Source organism: Narcine bancroftii, chromosome 6 (assembly GCF_036971445.1).
Source record: "Narcine bancroftii isolate sNarBan1 chromosome 6, sNarBan1.hap1, whole genome shotgun sequence".
NCBI classification, from domain to species: domain Eukaryota; kingdom Metazoa; phylum Chordata; class Chondrichthyes; order Torpediniformes; family Narcinidae; genus Narcine; species Narcine bancroftii.
In genome coordinates, this window is record NC_091474.1 from 164,924,432 (window position 1) to 164,950,277 (window position 25,846).

Genomic DNA, 25,846 nt, shown 5'->3' on the forward strand with positions numbered 1-25,846 from the left:
ACCATTTGTTTCCTCATTCTCCTTTTCTTGCAGTTTAATATACATATTTGTTATAAATCTTTTGATTATCATTGTATCTGTAATCACATATTCAAAGTTACTTCCCTTTGGTAAACTCAGACTGCTTCCTAATTTGTCCTTCAAGTAGGATCTCAATTGGTAATATGCTAGCACTGTATCTTGAGTTATATTGTATTTATCTTTCATTTGTTCAAAGGATAATAATCTATTTCCTGAAAAACAATTTTCTATTCTTTTGATCCCTTTTTTCTCCCATTCTCTAAAGGAAAGGTTATCTATTGTAAAAGGGAGTAACTTGTTTTGCGTCAATATTAGTTTTGGTAATTGATAATTTGTTTTATTTCTTTCTACATGAATCTTCTTCAAAATATTGAATAGATGATGTAATACTGGAGAACTTCTATGTTGTACCAATTTTTCATCCCATTTATATAATATGTGTTCAGGTATCTTTTCCCCTCTTTTATCTAATTCTAATCTAGTCCAATCTGGCTTTTCCCTTGTTTGATAAAAATCTGATAGGTATCTTAATTGTGCGGCTCTATAATAATTTTTAAAGTTTGGCAGTTGTAAGCCTCCTTGTTTATACCATTCTGATAATTTATCTAGTGCTGTCCTCGGTTTCCCCCCTTTCCATAAAAATTTCCTTATTATTTTCTTTAACTCCTTGAAGAATTTCTCTGTCAGGTGTATTGGCAATGCCTGAAATAGGTATAATATCCTTGGAAAAAATGTTCATTTTAATACAGTTTATCCTTCCTATTAGTGTTAGTGGTAAATCTTTCCAATGCTCTAAATCGTCTTGTAATTTTTTCATTAGTGGATAATAATTGAGTTTTTATAGTTGGCTGAGATTTTTATTTATTTGTATACCTAGGTATCTTATTGCTTGCATTTGCCATCTGAATGGTGATTCCTTCTTAAATTTTGAGAAATCTGCATTATTCATAGGCATTGCTTCACTTTTATTTACGTTAATCTTATAACCCGACACTTCTCCATATTCCTTCAATTTCTTATATAATTCTTTTATTGATAGTTCTGGTTCTGTTAAGTATACTATAACATCATCCGCAAATAAACTGATTTTATATTCCTTGTCTTTTATTTTTATCCCTTTTATATTATTTTCTGTTCTTATCAATTCTGCTAGTGGTTCTATAGCTAACGCGAACAATAAAGGTGATAGTGGGCATCCCTCCCGTGTTGACCTGCTTAAGTTAAATTGCTTTGATACATATCCATTTACTGTCACTTTCGCCAATGGTCCCTTATATAATGCTTTAATCCAATTAATATACTTCTCTGGTAAACTGAATTTTTGCAATACTTTGAATAAATAATTCCATTCTACTCTGTCAAAGGCCTTCTCTGCGTCTAAATCAACTGCTACTGTTGGCGCTTTACTCCCTTCTACTGCATGAATTAAGTTAATAAATTTACAAATATTGTCTGTTGTGCGTCTTTTTTTAATAAATCCAGTTTGGTCTAGATTTACCATTTTCAGTACATACTCTGCTAATCTGTTTGCTAATAGTTTAGATATTATCTTATTATCTGTGTTAAGTAAAGATATTGGTCTATATGACGCTGGTGCGAGTGGATCTTTCCCTTGCTTTAGTATTACTGTAATTATTGCTGTTTTACATGAATCTGGTAAGCTTTGTGTTTTATCAATCTGGTTGATTACTTCCAGGAGGGGAGGAATTAATAAATCTTTAAATGTTTTATAGAATTCTATTGGGAATCCATCCTCTCCTAGTGTCTTATTATTTGGTAATTTTTGTATTATCTCTTGTATTTCTACTATTCCAAATGGTTCTGTTAATTTATTTTGTTCCTCTATTTGTAGTTTTGGTAGTTCAATTTTAGTTAGAAATTCATCTATTTTCCCTTCTTTCCCTTCGTTTTCAGTTTGGTATAATTGTTCATAGAATTCTCTAAAGTTTTCCTTGATCTCCTTTGAATTATATGTGATTTGTTTGTCTTTTTTCCTTGATGCCAATACCATTTTCTTAGCTTGTTCTGTCTTAAGCTGCCATGCTAGAATTTTGTGCGTTTTTTCCCCTAGTTCTTAATATTTCTATTTTGTCTTCATTATATTCTTCTCCACCTTATATGTTTGTAGTGTTTCATATTTTATTTTTTTATCTGCCAATTCTCTTCTTTTAGAAGAGAATTCTTTTTCTATATTTACTATTTCCCTTTCCAACTGCTCTGTTTCCTGATTATAGTCCTTCTTCATCTTGGTTACATAACTTATTATTTGCCCTCTAATGAACGCTTTCATTGCATCCCATAGTATAAACTTATCTTTCACTGATTCCGTATTTATTTCAAAATACATTTTAATTTGTCTTTCAATGAATTCTCTAAAATCCTGCCTTTTGAGTAACATGGAGTTTAATCTCCATCTATACATTCTTGGAGGGATGCCCTCTAACTTTATTGTCAATATTAAGGGTGAATGGTCCGATAATATTCTAGCTTTATATTCTGTTTTTCTTACTCTATCTTGCATACGAGCTGATAACAAAAATAGGTCTATTCTTGAGTATGTTTTATGTCTAGCCGAGTAATATGAATATTCCTTTTCCTTTGGGTGTTGCTTCCTCCATATATCCAAAAGTTGCATTTCTTCCATCGATTTAATTATAAATTTGGTTACTTTGTTCTTTCTGTTAATTTTTTTCCCAGTTTTGTCCATATTTGAATCCAAATTCAGGTTGAAATCCCCTCCTATTAATATGTTCCCTTGCGTATCTGCTATCTTCAAAAAAATATCTTGCATAAACTTTTGATCTTCTTCATTAGGTGAATATACATTGAGTAGATTCCAAAACTCCGAATATATCTGACATTTTATCATTACATATCTCCCTACTGGGTCTATTATTTCCTCTTCTATTTTAATTGGCACATTTTTACTGATTAATATAGCTACTCCTCTTGCTTTTGAATTATACGACGCTGCTGTTATATATCCTACCCAATCTCTCTTTAATTTCTTGTGCTCCAATTCAGTTAAATATGTTTCTTGCACAAATGCTATATCAATTTTTTCTTTTTTCAGTAAATTTAGCAGTTTCTTCCTTTTAATTTGGTTATGTATTCCGTTAATATTTAAAGTCATATAGTTCAGCGTAGCCATTTTATACTTTGTTTATCTTCCCTTTCCATTTCTCCATCATTACCTTTCCTTCTCATCCATTTCTGCTTTCTTGTTTTGAACACTTTATAAGACAACATTTCTAAAACATCAAACATTTTCCCTATTCTCCTATTTAAAACTTCCTTAACCCTAATCTCCCCTCCCCCTCCTGAGTTGTCCTTTATCCCTTGTCGGACAACCACATCTCCCCTCTCCATTTGGATTTGCGAATTCACTCGTAAACGTCAGCTGATTTTGCAGTGACCATAACTCCTCCCCACCCAGCCCCCCCCAGAAAAGATTTCAATTTTCATATGTAACAAAGGTCACTCTTTTAATTCCCTCCTTATTCCCTCTATTTCATTTCCCTCCCTTATTAATTCTTGTCTATACTCTATATATTTTCCTCTAAATACGGATACATTCATGTATGCACACTATATATATATATACACACACATATACACATACATATAGATCGTGGTCATTTTTACTCTTATTACATGTCTTCATCTCTCTGCTTGTTTTGTAGTTGTTCTGCAAATTTCCTTGCTTCCTCTGGATCCGAGAATAGTCTGTTTTGTTGCCCTGGAATAATTATTTTAAGTACAGCTGGGTACCTTAACATAAATTTATATCCTTTTTTCCATAAGATCGTTTTCGCTGTATTGAACTCCTTCCTCTTCTTCAGGAGTTCAAAACTTATGTCTGGATAGAAAAAAATTTTTGACTTTTATATTCCAGTGGCTTTTTGTCCTCTCTTACTTTCTTCATTGCTTTCTCCAATATATTTTCTCTTGTTGTATATCTTAAGAATTTTACTAAAATGGATCTTGGTTTTTGCTGTGGTTGTGGTTTCGGGGCTAAAGTTCTATGTGCCCTTTCTATTTCCATTTCTTCCTGTAATTCTGGTCTTCCCAGGACCCTGGGGATCCAATCTTTTATAAATTCTCTCATATTCTTGCCTTCTTCATCTTCCTTAAGGCCCACTATCTTTATATTATTTCTTCTATTATAGTTTTCTATCATATCTATCTTCTGAGCTAACAGCTCCTGTGCTTCTTTAGCTTTTTTATTAGATTCTTCTAATTTCTTTTTTAAGTCTTTTACTTCCATATCTACAAATGTTTCTCGTTTTTCCATATTTTCCACTCTCTTTGCCAATTCTGATATGGCCACTTCCATTTTATTCATTCTTTCTTCTGCATTCTTAATTCTTCTTTTTATCTCATCAAATTCTTGTAATTGCCATTCTTTCACTGATTCCATATATTCTTTAAAAAAAGATATATCCATTGTCTTGCTTTTCTCTTCTTCTTCTTCCTCTGGGTTGACCATCTGTTGTTTCCTTGTTTTCTTTTTACCCTCTTCTTTCTTGTTGTCGTTATTGTCTGTGTTATGCACCTGCTGCTGTGCTGCAGGTGTCTCTCTCAGCTGTGGAGATCAACTCCGCAGCTGTACCCCCCTCCCGTCAGTGTGTTTTTTTTCATGCGCGGTTGCGCTCTTTTACTCGGCTCTGCGAGCCATTTTTGTAGTCCCGAGCCCGGGACCTTCACTGACCTGTGGGAGCAGGCCTCTCTCTCCGCGGCGGGCCTCTTCGGACAGGTAAGGCCTTCACCTTCTTCTTCCGACGTCTTTCCTTCTTTTCTTCCCGTTTTTGGTTTTTCTTTCTTCGCTGCCATTTTCTTCACACTTTTACTTTCACTTTGTTTTGGTTTTTAAGTTTGTGCCTTTGTTTTATCTCTATCTTTTTTTAATCTTTTCTGGAGAGGGCTGGAGTTCCCCTACCGGCCACTACTCCATCACGTGACTCCTCTCCCTTTCATTTGTTCTTGAAAAATTTTTTTTATCTATGTACTGTCCATTCATTTTACCTCCTATTCCTTTGTGCAGAGCTTGGTCTTCTTCTTCTGTGTCTGCTCTTGGGTTTGTCTTCTATTTCTCTTCCTTGTATCTGTGTCTCTTTTGACTTTCTTGTTGAGTTGCTTGTCTCAGTTTGTTGGGTATGTTTTTTCTCCATGATTTCTTGATGTTGTTCCTCTTCTTCTGGGCTGGTTATCTGCTGTATCTCTTGCTTCCTTTTTTCTTTCTCACCCCTCCCTTTCTCGTTGCTTTCTTTATACTGTGAATGCTGATCAAGGCAGAGATCCCATCAGTCCATGTAAAATGCTCCAATTTGCAAGTACTGTAAATGAATTTCTGGGCCTTTTATATGCTTGTGATCTGTTTGCATTATATTTTATGAAGTGGTTATTCAATATGATGAACACATATATTTCAAATGTAAATAATTACATATACTGCCTCATTTTCATCGAAGATGTGATGTATCATCAATTTTTAAATAAAATACATCAGAATGAGTCATACCTTCCATTAATACACGGAAGACATCCCTTAAAATAGTAATAGTGGTAGCCAGGACGAAGATGGAGAAGAAGAATGTTGAGATTGGATCTGCAATTTTATAAGCAGGCTGTAAATGAAAAAAAAAAGAATAAACAAGTATTTGTGTGCGAAAATTGTAAAATCTTTTTTAAATTCATTATGCTACATACTGTACTATAAAAAAGTTGGTTAGATATAGCATTTATGATTTCCTATTATAAAGCCACATCAGTTCCTAATCATGCCTTTTCAGTTGTTCAAAGACCTCTTCTTCAGTAATGCATTCCAGCATTTTCCTTATAATTAATGGCAGTCTAACTAGTTTGTCTAACTAGTTTGTTTAACTATTTTCCCCTCATTCTATTCTGCTTTAAAATGTCTTTATGTTTGTTTCCTGCCCATTCCAAAATTCACGAAAATTTTGGTTAAGAATCGCCATGCATTCACGACCTCAACACCTGCTTGAGCTACCAAGGAATTTAACTATAGTTTTGTGTTATTCAGTTCTTCTCTTCCATTTCACAGATATCTCCACACCTTGGTTTTCAGTTCTTCTCTTCCATTTCACAGATATCTCCACACCTTGGTTTTCATTTCACTTTAAAAGAGACTAATTAATGGCAGAGTCAAAACAACCAGTTGAGCTCAAACAATAGCCCCTTTTACACTGGCACCTTTTCCTAGTAATTAACGACCAATATACAGGTTAAGGGGTGAATGCTCCTTAATCACTACATAGATGAAAAATCACACCAGGGATGGACTGCCTCAGTAGGTGGCATCATCCCCAGGGTCGTCAAGATGCTTGAGTGCCAATTAGCCGAGTGTGACAAAGTAGTGACATGTTGATGACATTTTGCATGAGCGCAGGAATGTGAAGGAAACAAAAGATTAAAAAAGGTAGAAACTTTGTATTCATTTTACTAAATCCTGATGTATTATGATCTTGCATTTAAACAAAATTAATCATGCCTAATCATTATAACATATTTAAGCATATGTACAGCACAGCATAAAACAATTTATAAAGGACTGTGGGAATGTGGTAGTGGCAATAAAACATATAGCAGCACAATTTATAATGACCATAGGAAAGTTGGGGATGAAATACACACATTGAGTGATGGCGGTCTTGCCCTCCTAGAATTTTGTGTGGCTGAGAAAGGGCTGTATGCACAGAGCACACATGGCCAACAAAAGGTCTTAATTGGATATGATAAAGGACTAGGTGAGAATTTATTGTCTGGGTAAAAGGAGAGATGATGGGGAAGGTTTAACGAAAGCCAGAGAAGTCAATATTAATGACTTGGAGGTGGCCTGCCATAAGATAAGGTGTGGTTTCCCCAATTTACAGGTGGTCTCAGTCTGGCAGTGCATGACACCATGGACAGACATTTCGACAAGGGAATGGGATGGAGAATTGAAATGGGTAGCCACTGGGAGATCCATGCTATTGCAGTGGACAGAACTGAGGTGCTCAACAAAGCAATCTCCCAGTCTGTGTCCAGATGTCGTGGAGAGCATGGCAGGAGCACCAGAGGCAGTAGTTGACCCTGCAGATTTACAAGTGAAATGTTACTTCACTTGAAAGGACTCTTTAGGGCCCCAAATAGTGCTGAGGGAGGAGGTGTGGGAGCAAGTGGAGCATCTCCTGTGGTCACAAAGGTAGGTCTCAAGGGATGATTGATGGGGAGGGAGGAGTGGACAAGGGAGTCATGGAGGGAGTGGTCCCTGTGAAAGGTGGAGAGGGATAGCGAAGAGAAGATGTGTCTGGAGGTGGGATCATGTAGTAGGTGGCAAAAATGGTGGAGGAGGACGTGTTGGAATGTGGAGGCTGGTGGGGTGGAGGGTGTTGTGTGAGGGGGTGGAGAGGGTGAGGGTTCTAAATCTCTCACCATTGGAGTCAGTCATACAGCATAGAAACAAGTTCTTTGACCCAACTTGCACAAACTGACCCAAATGTTCCTCTCACACTTGTCCCATCTGCTTGTGTTGGGCCCATACCCCTGTACCCATGTATCTGACCAATTGTTTTTCTTCAACATTGCAATACTACCTGCCTCAACACCTCCGCTGGCAGCCTATTTCACGCTCTCAACATTCACTGTAAAAAAAGTTACCATTCAGGTTCCTGTTAAATCTCTTCCCTTTCACCTTTCACCTATCTCCTCTGGTTATTAATTCCTCTGTTTTAGGAAAAAGACGATCTCCATTCCCCTAATCTATTTCTCTCATGATTTTGTATTCTTTAATGAGATCAGCCTCATCTTTCTGTTCTCCAAGGAATAAAGCAACAACCTGCTCAACCTCTTCCCTCCAGTTCAAGCCTCTAAGGCCTGCAACATCCTCATATCTTCTTGGTACCCTCTCCAGCTTCACGTTTTTCTGTAGCACAGTGACCAAAAATAAACATGGTACTCCAGATGGTTCATTGAAAGGATCTTGTACAACTGCAATGTGTCCTTCCAATGTTCAGATTTGTGACTGAAGGCCAAGGTGCCAAAGCTCTTTGACTCCTTCCTATCTTCCTGTGATCTACTTTCAAGATAGCATGTACAGTACCTATACTCATAGATCTATATCATTCATGGTAGGTCCAACCTATGTTAGTCCTCCCATAATGCCATATATCACATTTCTGTGTATTAAATTCCATCAACCATTCTTCTCCCCACTTGCCCAACCAATCAAGATCCTGTTGCAATTAATGCACTTCAAAGGAGTTTAGCACTGAATTTTTTTTAAAAGTTGTAATCCTTTTCTTCTAGTTCAAGAACACTAAAAACCTGGATAGTAACAAATTACAGGAGTGGGGGCTGGGGAAGGAGAAGGAGATCAATACTGAGGAGAACTGCAAAATTTAAAAGAAATTGCATTGGATCTTTTCCAAAACTATTGAACTCAAATGTCACAAGGTTATAAAAACATTATTTAAAATTGGTTACGGGGCATTGTATAATATTAGTTGCAACATTATAGAAAAGCACAAAGGAAGATAGCAAAAAAAAAACACCATCGTGACAGAAATGTGTGAATGTGGCTTTTAACAGAAAAATACACCAGTCTGTGATTGAGTTTTGAAAATTCCCAAATGTTTAAATGAATGGACAGATTTTTTTTCTGTTTGAAGAACAAAGCACATCAAAAAGCCAATTTAGTGATCAAGAAATTAAAATTGTAATGACCAAAAATATGGTAAAATATGAAGCACAGTACTGTACCACTTGAATGGGCAAGGTAAAAACAACAAGATATATTGAAGGGAAGGCTGGATGTACATATGGGAGAGGAAAGAACATAAATTGTGTTGATGATTAAATGAGGAAGAAGCAGAGTTGAAAAAAGTCTGCACTCCAGGTTGGATCACTTATTCCTGTGTAATATATCTTCTAACTTTATGTAAATAATTTTGAGTGCCAGTTTAACAAAGGCATTACTTATTAAAATGAATCAGATATCAACCATCAAATCAGCACAGGCAAATATGGAGTGAATTGCATCATAAGACAATTTTCAAACTTTATTTAAAGATAGAAAAAACATAACATACAATCTAATAATAATCAAAAATTAATTTAACAAAGCTATATATATATATATAAAACAAAAATAAACAGAAAAATTAAAAAACCCAACCCCACCTCTTCAGCCAAAAATATAAATCATATATATATAAAAAAATTATAAATGTTAAGAACAATTCAAAGTATATCTAAATGCATATATTCCAAATATGGAGACCATTTACTAACAAAAAAGGAATAATTATCATGTAGATTATATGTAATTTTTTCCATAACTATACAAGTTTTCAATTTATTATGCCAACGTAGTATATTAATCTCTGTATTGTCTTTCCCAGTACTCGCGACACATTTACGCGCTATGGATAACACCAAACGTACAAAAGCAATTTGAATTTTATCCAAACCCAATCCTCTCAACGAAATCAAATTACCCAACAAGAAAATCATTGGGTCTAATGGTAATGTAAAGTTATACAGTTTTTCCAAAACTACTTTAATTCCTTCCCAGAATGGTTGAACTTTAACACAAGTCCAAACAGCATGTAAAAAAGTTCCAATACATGAATCACATCTAAAACATAAATCTGAATTACTAAACCCATAGTTTTTCAGTTTCTCCAGAGTCAAATATAATTGATGTAAAAAATTATAATTAACCATTCCATATCTTGCATTAGTCAATTTAATTTCATTATCCTGACACATACCCGCCCAATCATCTTCAGGAAAAATAAACACCAAATCACTCTCCCATTTAAGTTTAGATTTTTCCCAATCCGGCTTATCCATATTATCTTGTAACCCTTCTTTGGTACAGTGGAAATCAAAAACTCAAATCTCGACAAAGTAGAAAGTAAATTCATCTCTCTACCATAATTATCCTTTTCCAAGTCTCTAAGTTGGTAATACACAAACAAAGAATTTACAGATATATCAAATCTCTCTCTCAATTGATTAAAAGAAAGAAATTGTCCCTCTTCAAAACAATCCTGTATTGTCTTTATACCCTTAGAATCCCAACTCTTTAAATAATTTATAAACATTGAAAAAGAAATAAGCTGGTTATTATACAATGGAGTTAAAATTGATAATTTATCTTTTGATCCCAAAATGCTATTTTTTAAAATCCAGATCTTTAGCAAATGTTTCAATACCTGTAACAAATTCAAGTTCCAACGAAATATAAATTCATGAACCTCAACCTCAGAAATACACGCCATTTCCACCTTAACCCAGCTTGGAGATTGATCTAGATCCATCAACCTACTAATAAACTTCAACTGGGCCACTTCATAACAATTTTGAAAATGTGGTAACTGAAGTCCACCCAATGCATATTTCCATGCAAGTTTATACAATGCCATTCGAGCTAATTTACCTTTCCATAAAAATTCCTGCACTGCCTTATTTAAATCCTGAAAAAAACCCTTTGAAAATAAACAAGGTATTGACTGAAATAAATATTGAATTCGGGGAACATATTCATTTTAATACACTTGACCCGACCAATTAAAGTTAATGGAAAATCTTTCCACTTAATCAAATCAGCTTTAATCCATTTTAATATAGGCACATAATTTAACTGATACAATGACTGATAATTAATGTCTACAAACACACCTAAATATTTAATTTTATTTGTCCACCTTAATTTTGTAATAGTTTTAAATTCTGAATAATCTCCTATTCCAACTAGTAAAATTTCACCTTTATCCCAATTGACAATTCTCCAAATTTCGACAAACACTCTTGCAACTGCTTCAATGACCATTCCAATTCTGTCAAATCTATCAATACATTATCTGCAAATAAATTAATCTTGTATTCTTCATTCATCACCTTCATCCCTCTAATTTCATCATTTTGTCTAATAGTCTGAGCTAATGGTTCAATAGCCAATGCAAATAAGGCTGGTGACAATGGACAGCCCTGCCAAGTTGAATGAGTCAACCTAAATGGTAAAGAAATCTGACCATTTGTCACCACCTAGCAATTGGGTTCATGTATAAAGCTTTAACCTAACCAATAAAAAAGGGCAGAATTTAAACTTTTCTAACACCTTAAATTAAAAAATCCCACTCAACCCTATCAAAAGCCTTTTCTGCATTTAATGCAACTACCAAAGTAATTAATCAAAGAATATTATCTGATGCATTTCTGTTCTTAATAAAACCTGTTTGATCAATATGTATAAACTTGTATGTAGCAAGTCTATTAGCTAATACTTTTGCTATAATTAATAAAGAAATAGGTCTATATGAAGACACTTTTAATGGATCTCTATCTTTTTTTGGAATAACAATTATTAAAGCACTTGAACAAGATTCTGGCAACTTCTGTTCTTCAGTAGCTTGTTTTAACACATCTCCATATTCATTAGATAAATCATCATTAAAAAAATTATAAAATTCCACAGAAAATCCATTGTCCCCTGGGGACTTTCCATTTGGCATTTCCTGTATTGCTTCCTTGATTTCAAAATCTGTAAATGGAGATTCCAATTTCTGAATATCTTTCTCATCTTAATTTAGATAAATAAGATTCAATAGAACCATTATCCTCCTTCCCCTCAGAAGCATATAATTTTTGATAGAATGAATAAAACTGATCATTAATTTCCTGAATCTTATAAGTAATGATTGAATTCTTTTTAACAGCATTAATAGTCCGAGACACCTGTTCAGCTTTCAATTGCCTAGCAAATACCTTGTGAGCTCTTTCTCCCAACTCATAATAATGTTGTTTAGATCGATTAATTAAATGCTCAATCTGATAAGTTTGTAAAGCATTATAGCATAATTTCAATTTCACTAATGCAACTTTTTTGTCTTCAGTCACATCCTTCTGAAAATCTTTCTCTAACTCAGCAATCTGATTTTCCAACATTAAACTTTCTGCCATATAATGTTTCTTAACTTTCGTAGAATAACTAATAACCTGTCCCCTCAAATAAGCTTTTAAAGCATCCCATACTACAAAATGATTATCCACAGAATTAATATTCTCAGTCAAAAATAAAGAGATATGCTCTTTAACAAAAGTAACAAACTCTGGTTTTTTCAATAACATTGCATTAAACCTCCATCTATAAGATGAACGTACCACTTCTGAACTTTCACAGGAAAAAAATAATAATGAATGGTCTGATATAACTCTACTTTTATATTCGGCTTGCAGTGCTCTTCCCTGTAGGTGTGCAGATACCAAAAAGAAATCAATCCTAGAAAACAAATCATGTCGTGATGAATAAAAATAAAAATCTTTCTCTGTAGGATTAACCTTTCTCCAAATATCTACCAGATTTAAATCTTCTATCAACGCATTGATTTGTATTGCCATCTTTGATTTCCTTATACTCTTCGTATTTCTGTCCAATAAAGGTTCCAAAACACAATTAAAATCACCCCCAACTAAAATATTTTTGTTAGCTTGAGTTAACAATAAAAAAGCTTCTGAAATAAACTGCTCATCATCTATGTTAGGCACATAAAGATTAAACAAAGTCCAAGATTCAGCAAAGATTTTACAGTTCACCCATAAAACTCTACCAGCATTTCCCTCTAAAGATTCCAATAAATGGTAAATTTTTATGAATCAAAATCGCCACCCCTTTTGCCTTAGAATTAAAAGAAGAAGAAAACACATGTCTAATCCAATGTTTTTTCAATTTCAAATGTTCCTTTTTGGTCAAATGTGTTTCTTGTAAAAGGGCAATATCATTTTTTTTATATAAGCCAATACCCTCTTTCGCTTAATTGGATAATTTAATCCCTGAAATTAAAAGTTGCAAAATTCAAAGTAGACATTTTTACTAGCTACTAATATATTTACACTTTATAAAATAACACTTCCCTTTATAATTCTTCAAAAGCAAAAAATCCCACCCCTCAATAAACAAAAAAAACCCCAAAAAAATAATTAAAAAACCACCCAAAGGTAGTAACACCCTAAAAATCTGGGCGTGGTAAGTCCACTAGTGGTAGATGACAGTCAAACCTTTCAGTGTCACCCACCCCACCCCTCTGCCAGATACATAGTCATTATGTAATTAAAAACAATCAAATATAATAAATATATTCAACCCAATGATTCAAAGCCCAATGATTGTTCCGGATCTTCAATGTTAAGAAGACTTTGTGTCAACTCTTCTTTCTTTCCATGTCACAACTCTGGCAATGAATTAACAAAAACCAAGGCATCGTGATCAAAAAATTGAGATTGAAAGCTTCTGTAAAAAACCTTCAAAATTGCAGGATAACGAAAAGCCCTCTCGCCATAAGACATCTTTAGCCGAATTAAATTCCCGTCGTCTACTAATAACCTCTTAACTCAAATCGGCATTAAAAAAAATAAGAACATAAGACTTTGAAGCAGAAATTAACTATTTAGCCCATCGAATCTGCCCCACAATTTAACCATGAACGGAACCATTTTATACCTCAGCCTCATTGCTGAGCCTTCTCCCCAAAAATTTGATGTCCTGGTGTTATGGGGGTATTAGAATAGTTATAGATAAATATGTCTTTAAAAGAGATAGATTGTGGGGGTTTAGTGTAAGTTATTTCATAAACAGAGTAACACTTCACAAAAGACATCTCATTTAAAATGTAAGAGCTATGCTGAAGCTAGACGTAGAGGCACCGGTTGGCTTTGCAGAAGCAATGAAGAATGCTGATATATGGACAATAAAATCCAGGCTCATAAGTTCTGATAAGATCTTTTAAAGATTGGGTTTGGAGCCTTGGGAGTGGTTTTGATTTTTACAAGCAGAGAGAAAAAAAACAAACAGGATTCTTCTCTCACAGAGAGGGGGAGAGAGAGAAAAAGTTAGTTCTACAGTAGCAGTTGAGGCTGCAAAATGACAAGCTAGCAGGCATGTTGAAAGACCCCATTTTGAAGATGGATTGTGAGTTCGGAGTTCAGCCTGTTAAAAACCTTTGTAGTCCTTACAAGAGGAAATAGCTGGCTAGAGTGTTTCTCCTGAAATAAGGGAAACAAGTGGAACTCTGTGGTGACCTGGAAGAAGAGGTTATCATTTGGAAAACCCATGATGGGGCGAGTTTCTTCGGTAAGACACTTAAGTGACAGATTGGAGGAAATCAGTTTGTGTGTGTCCAACAAGAACCTTCCTGAGTGGTAACCAGTTAACTCTATCACCAGAGACTGGTGAAGATTCATAATTGTTAAATTCTGTGCACAGTGTAAGAAGTGAATGATTGGACTATGAAACAAAGAATTTTCCTGAACATATACACATTAAATACACGTGTGCTTAGAATTAGAAGGGAGCTAAGTTAGGTCAATTTAAGTTAATAGTAAAAAGTTAAAGTTTGATTTTGTTATTATATTTAAAGAAAATTTAAAGCAAATTTTGTCTTGGTGAATTTCTATTGCTGCTGGGTTTTGGAGTCCTCTGGGTTCATAACACTAGCTCATAATCTATCAATTTCTTCCTTATGTACACCCAATGTCTTGGCCTGTGGCAACAAATTCCACAAATTCACCACCCTCTAGCTGAAGAAATTCCTACACATCTCTGTTCTAAGTGGATACCCTTCAATCCTGAAGTTGTGCCCTTTTGTCCAAACTTCTTCCACCATAGAAAACAACCTTTCTACATTAATCTGTCCATGCCTTTCAATATTCGAAATGTTTCAATGAGCTCACCCTCATCTGTTTCAACAGCCAAGAGCTGTCAAACGCTCCTCCTAAGATATCCATTTCATTTCCTGAATCATCCTTGTGAACCTCCTCTGACCCCCCCTCTAAATTCAGCACACCCTTTCTCAAATGAGGAGTGCAAAACTAGTCACAATTGTCCATGAGGTCTTACCAGTTCCTTATAAAGCTTCCACACCACATCTCTGCTCTAATATTCTATTCCTCTTGAAATGAATCCCACCATTGCATTTACCTTCTTCACCACCGACTCAACCTGCAAGTTTACCTTCAGGATATCCTGCACAAGGACGCCCAGGTTTCTTTGCATGTGGGAATTTTAAATTTTCTCCCTATTTAGAAAATAATCTGCCTGTTTATTTCCTGCACCAAAGTGCACAAATGGGCACTTTCACTTCTCTGTGCTTTCTCCAAATCTGTTTAAGTCCTTCTGCAGCCTCGCTCTTTCCTTAACACTATCTGTTTGTCCTCCTACCTACATATTATCTACAAACAAAAAGCCATTCATTACATAATCTAAAGCATTGATGTACAAAATTTTTAAAAAGTGGCCCCAACACTGACCTCTGTGGAACACCACTAATGACTGGCAACCAACCTGATTATGATCCCTGTATTCCAACTCTCTGCTTTCTGCCAATGCTCTACTCACACTATTATGTTTTCTGTTATACCGCGGGCTCTTATCTTGTAACATAGCCTCATGTGTGGCACCTTGACAAAGGTACTCTGTGATTAGTAAGGGATTGCTTAAGGTGGTATGTGAGTGGGAAGGGAAGGTTGAGAATCACTGCTCTAGACCCAATTGTTACTGAAATATTTAGCTTGAGAAAAATTGTCATTGGCCCATTTCCTTTGGAGTTCTGAAACCATGCACATAACGAGCCGATTAGATACGACTAACTTATTCTTTCCACTCACCTTAGGTAATCCCTTACTAATCACAGATCATTTATAGAATAGGGATTAATTAAGATGGGATGTAAGTTTGGGGTGGGTGCAGTTTGAAAACCACTGCACTATTTGAACCGCATTTGTTATCAAACAATGTTAATTTGTGAGATTTATGTTTGTTTGATTTATTTCAGTGAAATAAACATTATTAATATGCAATATTAAAAAGTAGAAACCTTAAAGAAGATGACAGTGGCTGCCACGAACACTCCAATACTCTGGAACAAATCTCCAATGACATGTATGAAGGCTGCTCTCACACTGGTGTTTCCCAGCTGGTTTGGTTGAGAAGCATTTTCATCGACTCTGCTGTTTTCTAACTCCTCATAACCAGCTGCATAGTGAAGGCTGTGGCTGTGGAAAGGATTTGATTGATGGAGTATGACTGCCATTCTGCAACATAAATGATTGAAAAAATCTTATCAGATTCATTTTATTTTCAAGGTCTATGGTGGATTCAATTTTGAGTTATTTCAGTTTTGAAGCTTTCATACCCCACAAATAATTTCTATGATGTATCAAATTCAAAAGCTGTTGTGTTATGTATATACCAGCCTATAAAGCAATATAGTTTGTGATTTTGAGCCACTTGTCATGTCATTTCAGCATCTTTACCAAGTCAGAAGGTTGCAAGGGAAGTCGAACTCTAGAACATAAAAGTCTAGGTTCACACAACGGTCTATAATGGAATGAGATACATTATTCTAATGAGATGTTAATCCAAGGCCTGACCTGTTCTCTCTTAAAGAGGAACTGGTGAATTGCTATCTGTCATAGGGCCAATATTTATCCCCGTACCAATAACATCAAGGCACATCATCTTGTTTATAGGAATTAGCTGCACCCATATTAGTGACTATTTCATACTATGGTCACTGTTGCAATACATCTCTGACTCTAAGGAGATTTTGGACATGAAATATGCTCAAAATGTAAGTATTCCTTTTCTTGTAGTGAATCATAAAACAATTCAAATATACCAATCCATGGAACTAAATACAGCAAGATTCCTGTTCAACTAATTAAACCACTTTATGACATTTGTCTGTACATTTGTAATTGATAAACTCAAATTGTTAAATAATTCAATAATGTTTGACAGTTTGAAGAAGTATCTTGAAATTGATAAAGCAACTAATTTGGATCCAGTTTTTGAAACAAAACCACATTGTGAGTTCTCATCAGTCATTCTTCCAGATAAGGAGGAAAAAGCAATCTTAACTTTGAATTTATTATATTACAGCTAGAAATGATAAAATATTAATTATTTTTTGAATCATCTGTCTGAAACTAAACCAGGCTATTGGTAGCTTTGATGCCATATTTGATCCCGAAGGAAGCTTTTAATGGTGCATATACAATATCTAAAAAGTTGCCAATTTTCATGTCCATTAGATTGTTCACCTCCTTCCCTTCCTACACTCATTTGCTACTAAAATCCACATCCTTGCCTTTTGCCAATAGATTTAATTATCCAACAAGGTCAACTTCAGTTTAATGTCTGTGTTCTAATTTGCACCAGGTCCTGTTCACTCATTATTCCTGTGCTTGCTGACCTATACTGGTTTCTGATTAAGCAATTCTTACCACTGTATTGTTCTTTATTTTCTCTGTAGCTTCTGAAATAATCCTTTGTGATATCTACATCTGACTCACATAAATTTAGAGCTGTACAGTATGGAAATAGGTCTTTTGACCAACATATCCATGCCAACCAAGGTGGCTATCATGCCAATCCCGTATGCCTGCATTTAGCCCAGATCTCTCTAAGCCTTTCCTATCTACATACTGGTCCAAATGGAATTGTGTCCGTCTCTACCACATAGTTCAATTGATATACCTACCACCCAATAATGGATTGGGTATTGTGTAATGAACCAGAGTTGATAAGGGAGCTGGAGGTAAGAGAACCCTTTGGAGTTGGTGATCATAATATGATAGAATTTTTCCTGGAGTTTGACGGGGAGAAACTAAAATCAGAGGTGTCAATATACCAGTGGAATAAAGGGGACCACAGAGGTATGAGAGAGGAACTGCCATAGTTGACTTGAAGGGCACACCAGCAGGGAGGATGGCAAAGCAGCAATGTCTGCAGTTTCTGCAAGAAATAAGGAAGGAGCAGGACAGGTATATGCCAAAAAGAGTTGAGTGGAAAAATAACACAACTGTGGCTGACAAGAGAACTCAAAGCCAAAGTAAAAGCAAAATAAAAGGCATACACGGAAGCAAAAATTATTGGGAATATAGAGGACCTTGTTTCATTCCTTAAGATTCTCCTTCAAACCCACCTCACTGACAAAACCTTCCTTAATTTCTCCTTCCTGGCTTGTGTCAAACTTTGTTTGCTCATGCTACTTTGAAACTACCAGGATGCTTCTCTATATTAAAGGTCCAAGGTTTTCCTTTTATCGCCATACTTTTTGATGGTTAAACAATTCAATGAAGATCACCACATATTGCAACAAAAAAACATGTTTTCCTCATGTTACCTCTAATTCTTTGGCCAAATGCCTTAAGTGAGTGACCCTGATTATCCTTACACCTGTCCACCCCTATATCTCCTAGCTATCCCATCTAGTATTTTGTGCCTGGCCTAGTATTTTCTAGTATCCTACTGCTGCTGAAGCTAGATTGGACTGGAAGTATGCCACATGATTCGCTGTAAAGCTATAAAGAAAATATAAACAGAATACATTAAAACCCTGATATCCGAAATTCAAGCAACAAGAAACTGACAAAAAACCTGAGAAAAATAAATAAATTAAAAAAATTAAGTTATTAAGTCAAGGAAGTGGAGCTGGAATTGGATGAACTCTGGATCATTTAGGAGGCAGAGGGGGTGATAGACATGGACACTATCATACCGAGGAGACAGGAGGAGAGTAAATGGGTGACAGTCAAGACAGGAAAAGGGAACAGGTAGGCAGTGCAGGGCACCCTAGTAGCCATTCTCCTTAATAACAAATATACCATTTTGGATACTGTTGGGGGTTGGGGTGGGGGGGAATGACCTACCGTGGACAAGCCATGGCAACCAGGTCTCTGGCACGGAATCTGGGAAAGTAGGAGAAGAGGCAAGTTGTACTGATAGGGGATAGGGAGACAGATAGGTTTTGTGGAAGGTATCGAGTATTCCAGTTCACATCTTGCCTCCCTAGTGCCAGGGACTGAGATTTCTCAGATCGAATTCTTGGTAGTTTGAAGGACAGGACATCCATGATTGTGATCTCGATTGCTACCTGTGCCACATGCCAGTGAGGTTAGAAATAGGAGGATAATGCAGCTTAACACATGGCTAAAGACATGTAGCAGGAGGGAGGGCTTCAGGTTTCTGGATCATTGGGCTCTCTTGCAGGGAAGGTGTGACCTGTTCTGACAGGACGGTTTGCATTTGAACTGGAGGGGGACTAATATCCTTGAGAGAAGGTTTGCTAATGCGGCTCCGGGTGTTTAAACTAGCTTTGTAGGGGGATGGGAACTAATGTGACAGCAGAAAGAGGGGAAAGATGATGTGAAAATTGGATGTAACGTTAGAAGTCAACGGGTTGTATGTGGTGGAAGTATTCTCAGTTGTATCTATTTCAATGCAAGGGGTATTGTTTGAAAGCCAGACTAACTTAGAGCATGGATTCGCACATGGAATTATAACATTATGGCCAATAGTGAAATTTGGATGTAGGAGGGGCAGGACTGGCAGCTCAATGTTTTGGGCTTCTATTGTTTCAGACACATTAGAACAAGGTGGGGGGAGGGGGGAAGGTCGATGAAATAGGGAGGGAACGGTAAAGGTATGACCACACTTATGGGGTTGTATTATAGATTGCCCAATAGTCAGAGAATTGGAGGAGCAAATCTGCAGAGAAATTGCAGACAGCTGCAGGAAGCGCAAGACTGATAGGAGATTTTAACTTTCCACATGTTGACTGATACTGCCCAGGATGAAGAGCTGTTGGGGTGACTCTCTTAAAGTGTCTCCTTATCCCTGCTTAGTGAGAGTCTTTATCTTTATTAGTATATTATTAAATATACTTTATCTGTAAACTTGGGGGGTGGTGGGGTGGTGAATTATCTACAATGTTATTGTTTGTCTTTCGGGCAACTTCATGGAGGGGGAGGAACCTGCAGCGATGGTGAAATGTTTTCAAAGAATATGACTGAAAATAAAGTAAAATGCTTTAAGGTTTATATATTCATACAAGTGAAGTTTATTGAGTGTAAGTACAGTACAGTATTTTTGTCTTTTAAACTGTTTATTCTTAATGCAGGTGTATTAGTTAGGCATTGTTAGAGTGAGTCTTAAGCAACCAGAAAACTCACTTAATAGTAGTAGAGACTAGTGGTATGCCTCAGGGAACGGTGTTGGGACCATTGTTGTTTGTCATCTATATCAATGATCTGGATGATAATTGGCAAATTGGATTAGCAAGTTTGCAGATAATACTAAGGTTGGAGGCACTGTGGACAGCGAAGGATGTTTTCAAATCTTGCAAAGGGATCTGGATCAGGTGGAAAAATGGGCTGAAAAATGGCAGATCAAATTTAATGTAGACATGTGTGAGGTATTGCATTTTGGAAGGACAAACCAAGAAAAGACATTCACAGAAGGTGAATGGTAGGGTGCAGGAGAACAGAGGGATCTGGAAATGCATAATTCTCTGAAAGTCACCTCACAGGTAGATAGCATTGTCAAAAGAGCTTTTAGCATATTGGCCTTCATAAATCAAAGTATTGAGTATAGGAGCTGGGATGTTATGGTAAAGTTGTATAAGTCATTGGTGAGAACAAATTTGCAGTATTGAGTGCCGTTTTGGCCAGCTAACTACAGGAAAGAGATCAATAAGATAGAAAGAGTACAGAGAAGATTTACTAGGATGTTGCCCAGTTTTCAGGAACTGAGTTACAGGGAAAGGTTAAACATGTTAAGACTTTATTCCCTGGAGTGTAGAAGAATGAGGGGGAATTTCTTCACACAGAGAATAATGGGAATGTGGAAGGAACTGCCAGCTAAAGTTGTGAATGCGGGCTCAATTTTAACATACAAGAAGATTTAGGATAGAGACATGGTTGGGAGAGATATGGAGGGTTATGAACTGTGTGCAGATCAATGGGTCTAGACAGAAAAATGATTCACCACAGACTAGAAAGGCCAAAGGGGCCCATTTCTGTGTTGTAATGACCTATGGTTCGAAGAATAAATTTAAAAAAATGTTTAAAATAGGAAAAGTAAATGTTCTCTGAGTAAAACAAACCTTTGGTGAAGGTGGGAGCAAATATTCAGGCAGCGGAATGCCTTGGTCATGTTTCCTCATAGCAGATCTTTGAATAAAATGTTGTTGCCCAGGATGAAGAGCTGTTGGGGTGACTTTCTTAAAGTGTCTCCTTATCCCTGCTTAGTGAGAGTCTTTATCTTTATTAGTATATTATTAAATATATTAGTGTAAGGCTTTATCTGTAAACTTGGGGGGGGGGGGTGAATTATCTATAATGTTATTGTTTGTCTTTCGGGCAACTTCATGGAGGGGGAGGAACCTGCAGCGATGGTGAATTGTTTTCAAAGAATATGACTGAAAATAAAGTAAAATGCTTTAAGGTTTATATATTCATACAAGTGAAATTTATTGAGTGTAAGTACAGTACAGTATTTTTGTCTTTTAAACTGTTTATTCTTAATGCAGGTATATTAGTTAGGCATTGTTAGAGTGAGTCTTAAGCAACCAGAAAACTCACTTATCCGACAGACCAGGGGTTTAACTGTGCACTGAAAAGTTAAAGACTCATCGATGAGGCATGTGTGCCTGCTAGTTGATGGTTATTTTTGGGTTGAAATACTGAACCCTGTCTCTTTCCAAACAATTGTGCACCACATCTAGCTGAGCATTCAAAATGCCAAATTATTTTCAGATCTTTTTCTTATGGTTCACTGAGAAATTCATGTCATTGGTGTGATAATGAGCAGGTGAAAGTTTTGCATCTCCTTGGATAGCTAATCTCAGTTAAAAGAGGAGAAAAAATAAATCAGTGTTCTATCAATTTCTATCCTGAGACACCTACAGCAACATGCACAGGGACTGGCACCTAAGAAAGGAGCAGTCTTGACCAAGACGTCACTATTTTTAATGTCTCAGCACTGTTTCATTTCATCTGACCAAAACATCAGATCTTTTGACACTTTTGCAACCAAGCCAAAAATTGTCCCAATTACTTCACAAAGTAAGGAAGTAAGCTTCTATTTATTTTAACTGAGACAAAAACAGAAATATTCTGTCAAAGGGTCTTTGAGCAGAAACATGATTTTAATTTCTCTTTTCACAAATGTTACCTGACATGCTGAATGTTTCCAGCATTTTCTCTTCTTTTTTTTGATTTCCATCACCTGCATTTTTTAATATTTGTTAACTAACTTGTTTTGATACTTGTATGCAATTGCCTACAAATTTTGTTAAGAGCCATTTTTTTGACATGTTGATTTAAAGGGACAACTGAATGTAAAAACAGGATCATGTAAAAACAAAGCCGTTAAATTTCTCCAATTTTCTCAATTTCATCATTTTAAATTGGAGCTTACATATTCATTTGGCAACAGTTGAAATTTTGTTGGAATGCATACATCAAATATTATGTGATTAAAATGTTCAAATAAATATGAAGATTGCTTACATGATATTGACTCCTATTGCACACCCAGAAGTAATGAGCATTACATGGCTTTCAATTTCAAAGTCTTTGCTGATCAGTCGCTGGATAGCAAGATAGACCAACACTGCTGTCACTGCCCAGATTGAGATAACTGAGAGAAAAGCTCCAAGAATCTCTGTGATACAAAGCAAAATAAAAAGGCATAGACATTTGAATAAGGCAGTCTGTTAGTATTTTACTGATCCCTGAGGTTTCTTCCTGAAGTCAGTCAAAATATTAAACAACATTCATTAGGACAATCAAATAACCAGTCTATTCCCCCCAATATTTATAATAAACAGTTTTCAACTATTAGGCAAATTACTTGGGGTCAATTTGTTAAGTAAGCATAGAGCATTTCATCAAAGCAGGATAACTTGCACTTTGTTACCCCACAACAATTTCATCCACTGGAGATTCCAGTACAGTAATTAGATTTGTTCAATTTTTCCCAAACACCCTGAAAAAAGATCCTATGAATAGAATGTGGTATTATTTAGCCCTCAATGCTGAGGATATTATTTTAGAAAAGGGCCATGTCATTGCTGTCTTCTTTCTACCAGATGATTTGGAGATTTTAGAGCCAGGATTGTTGGTAACTTTCCAGGGCATTGAGGCACCTTTCACTGAGACACCAAAGTCATTCATTCTTGATGACAACACTGCTTATGAAAATAGTGTTTATTTTCTGTTTGTATGCCAGCCACTTCCTTCTTTGAGTTGACCATCCCCTGCCTGTGGCTCTCTCATACAGTGGTCTTGTTAACATCAAAGCCTCGGAGTTTCTGGGGTAAAATGAGAGAGAGGCATTCAGGTCTGACATGTTCCTGTTCCAAAATTCAAATTGAGGAGTGCAAATTGCTTATGTGCAACTTCTTTTAAAGGTGGATGGCCATCACATGCCAGCTATCCCACAGACTTGACAATCTTGCAGTTCACTAAAGTGCTGGAGAAACACAGCAGACCATGCTACATTCATAGATATTAAAATGCAGTCAATGTTTTGGGGCCTGAGGCCTTCATCAGGAGTGCCGAAAATCAGGCAGACTCCTAAATAAAATGGAGTGGGGGGAGGGGGGGTGGGGGAGAAGGAAAGGGAAGTGAGATCTTTATCCATTTGAGATCCAAGTAGATTTTAATGAAAAGTTAGTAAGCACACATTGTTATGATAAAGGTCATTGACTTGAAACATAACTTAATTTCTCTCCCCACGACTCCTGCCTGACCTGTTGAGTGCTTCCAGTATTTTCTGCCTTTACTTTGGATCTCCAACATTTTTTTTGCTTTAAAATTATAATAAAGATTATACTTGCTGTTCTCATCTAAAGCATTAATTGAGATTATGAACAGCTGGACCCCCAGCATCATGTGGTGTTGCACCCCATGACCTGAACTTCCCAGCCTGAAACTGACCAATTTATTCCTACTCTGTTATTTGCTAATGAATCTTTAAACCAAACCAAAAGATTGCTGCCACTACTAGACATGTGCAATTTGTTTAATTAATCTTATGAGTGGCGCTTTGTCAATGGCCTTCTAAAAGTCCAAATAGATGAATGATTTGGTTTGTCTTTATTTGTTTGTTGTTAACTTGTATCAGCTACTTTATTAAAACTGATTTTCTTTTCATAAATCCATGTTGCCCATGCCCAGTCCTATAGTTATTTTTTAAGTTATTCCTTCCTTGATCATGGATTCCAGCATTTTCCCAGTCACTCAGTTTTCCTGGTCTGTAGTTTCTCATTTTCTCTTGCATTCTCTTCGGTACTAGTGGGGTTAACACATTTAGATTTACAGTAAGTGAAAAAGGTTCGCAGACACTGTGATTGTAGTAAATACCCAAAGGTTCTGAAGAAACTCAGCAAGTCCTGCAGCGTCCATAGGAGGCAAAGATATATCACCAATGTTTCGGACATGAGCCTTGACTCCAAAGGTCATCGATTGTGCAAGATTTAATTGTAATAATGGCCTATTGTTATGATCTTGTGAAATTGCTGTAGTTGCAATCTTATTAACTGAGTTAATAAGGTCACTCCTCACTTTTCACCTAGGAGTGCAATGACTCAAACCAAGGCTTTTATTACCAAAAGACTGGAGCCTAGTACATCAAGGTCGACCAGTCCAGACTTACTTACCAAAAGACTGGAGCCTAGTACATCAAGGTCGACCAGTCCAGACTTACTTGGGTCTGGTGAGGTGCAGCACCTTATGGCCTGGCCAGTAGGTGTGGCTACGGTTCTCAGCCAATCATTAGTACTATATACAAATGAAGACACTAGTTTGTGTAAAAATACTTCTTCAGCAGAGTTTTGTTCATTTTCATGGATAATACAACTGAATTCACAATTTAATAGTTCATGTTTTATATACAGTGCCCTCCATAATTTTTGAGGGACAGAGACTTTTTTTTTCTTTATTTGTTCCTGTGCTCCACAGTTTTAAATTTGTAATCAAACAATTCACCTGTAATTATAGCCCACATTCCAGATTTTATTCAAGGTTATTTGGGTACATTTTGGTTTGATCATGTAGAAATTATGCATTTTTTATACATAGTCCCCTCATTTCAAGGCACCATAATGTTTGGGTCACTTGGCTTCACAGGTGTTAGTGAGTACTCAGATATATTTAATTGCTTCATTGGTGAGCTAGGCTGGCTTCTAAGCTTTTGATCACCTGTAGTTGCCATTTTTCAACACGAGGACCAAAGTTGTGCAAAGGAAAGTCAAAGATGCCATTATGAATTTGGAAAACAAGAATAAAACAGTGAGAGACCGCCCAAACCTTAGGATGACCAAAATCAACAGTTTGGAACCTTATCAAGAAGAAAGAGCTCAGTCATCACGAAGGGACTGGTCTTCCAAAGAAGATCTCCACTGCTGATGCTGATCATCATAATGAAGAAAAATCCTTTAACACATCTGACAGATCAGAAACACTCCACAGGAGAGGCATGTGTGGATATGCCAATTAATATCCACAGTAGACTTTATGATCAGAAATACAGAGGCGACACTGCAAGATGCAAACCACTCATTCACCACAGAAAGGATGGCCAGATTATAGTTTGCCAAGAAATATTTAAAATATCCTGTAGAATTGAGACAGATGAGACACAGATTAACCTATATCAGAGTGATGGCAAGAGCAAGATGTGGAGGCATAAAGGAACTGCTCAAGGTCCAAAGCATGCCTCCTTTGCAATGATTTGCATCTGTATTTCTGTGCTTGAAGTCTTCTGCAGACAGTAGTTATTGGCATATCCATCCCTTCCTCCTGAAGAAGGTTTCTCTTGTATCTGCACTAATTCTCTTGTATCTGCACCAATTCTCTTGTATCTGCACCAATTCTCTTGTATCTGCACCAATTCTCTTGTATCTGCACCAATTCTCTTGTATCTGCACCAATTCTCTTGTATCTGCACCAATTAAGCAATTGAACATATCAGAGT

General features: G+C 36.2%; 1 protein-coding gene across 2 annotated transcripts in view; it reads right to left on the reverse strand.

Moving 5' to 3' along the window:
- slc30a2 (solute carrier family 30 member 2) overlaps window positions 1-25,846 on the reverse strand; it is a 148,374-nt gene that overhangs the window by 20,179 nt on the left and 102,349 nt on the right. For both annotated transcript variants that reach the window (XM_069886582.1, XM_069886580.1), the window contains exons 4-6: window positions 22,378-22,531; window positions 15,897-16,113; window positions 5,543-5,648 (exon numbers count right to left, since the gene is read on the reverse strand). In XM_069886582.1, the coding sequence (XP_069742683.1) occupies window positions 5,543-5,648; window positions 15,897-16,113; window positions 22,378-22,531 (477 nt within the window). The remainder of the gene's footprint in view (window positions 1-5,542; window positions 5,649-15,896; window positions 16,114-22,377; window positions 22,532-25,846) is intronic.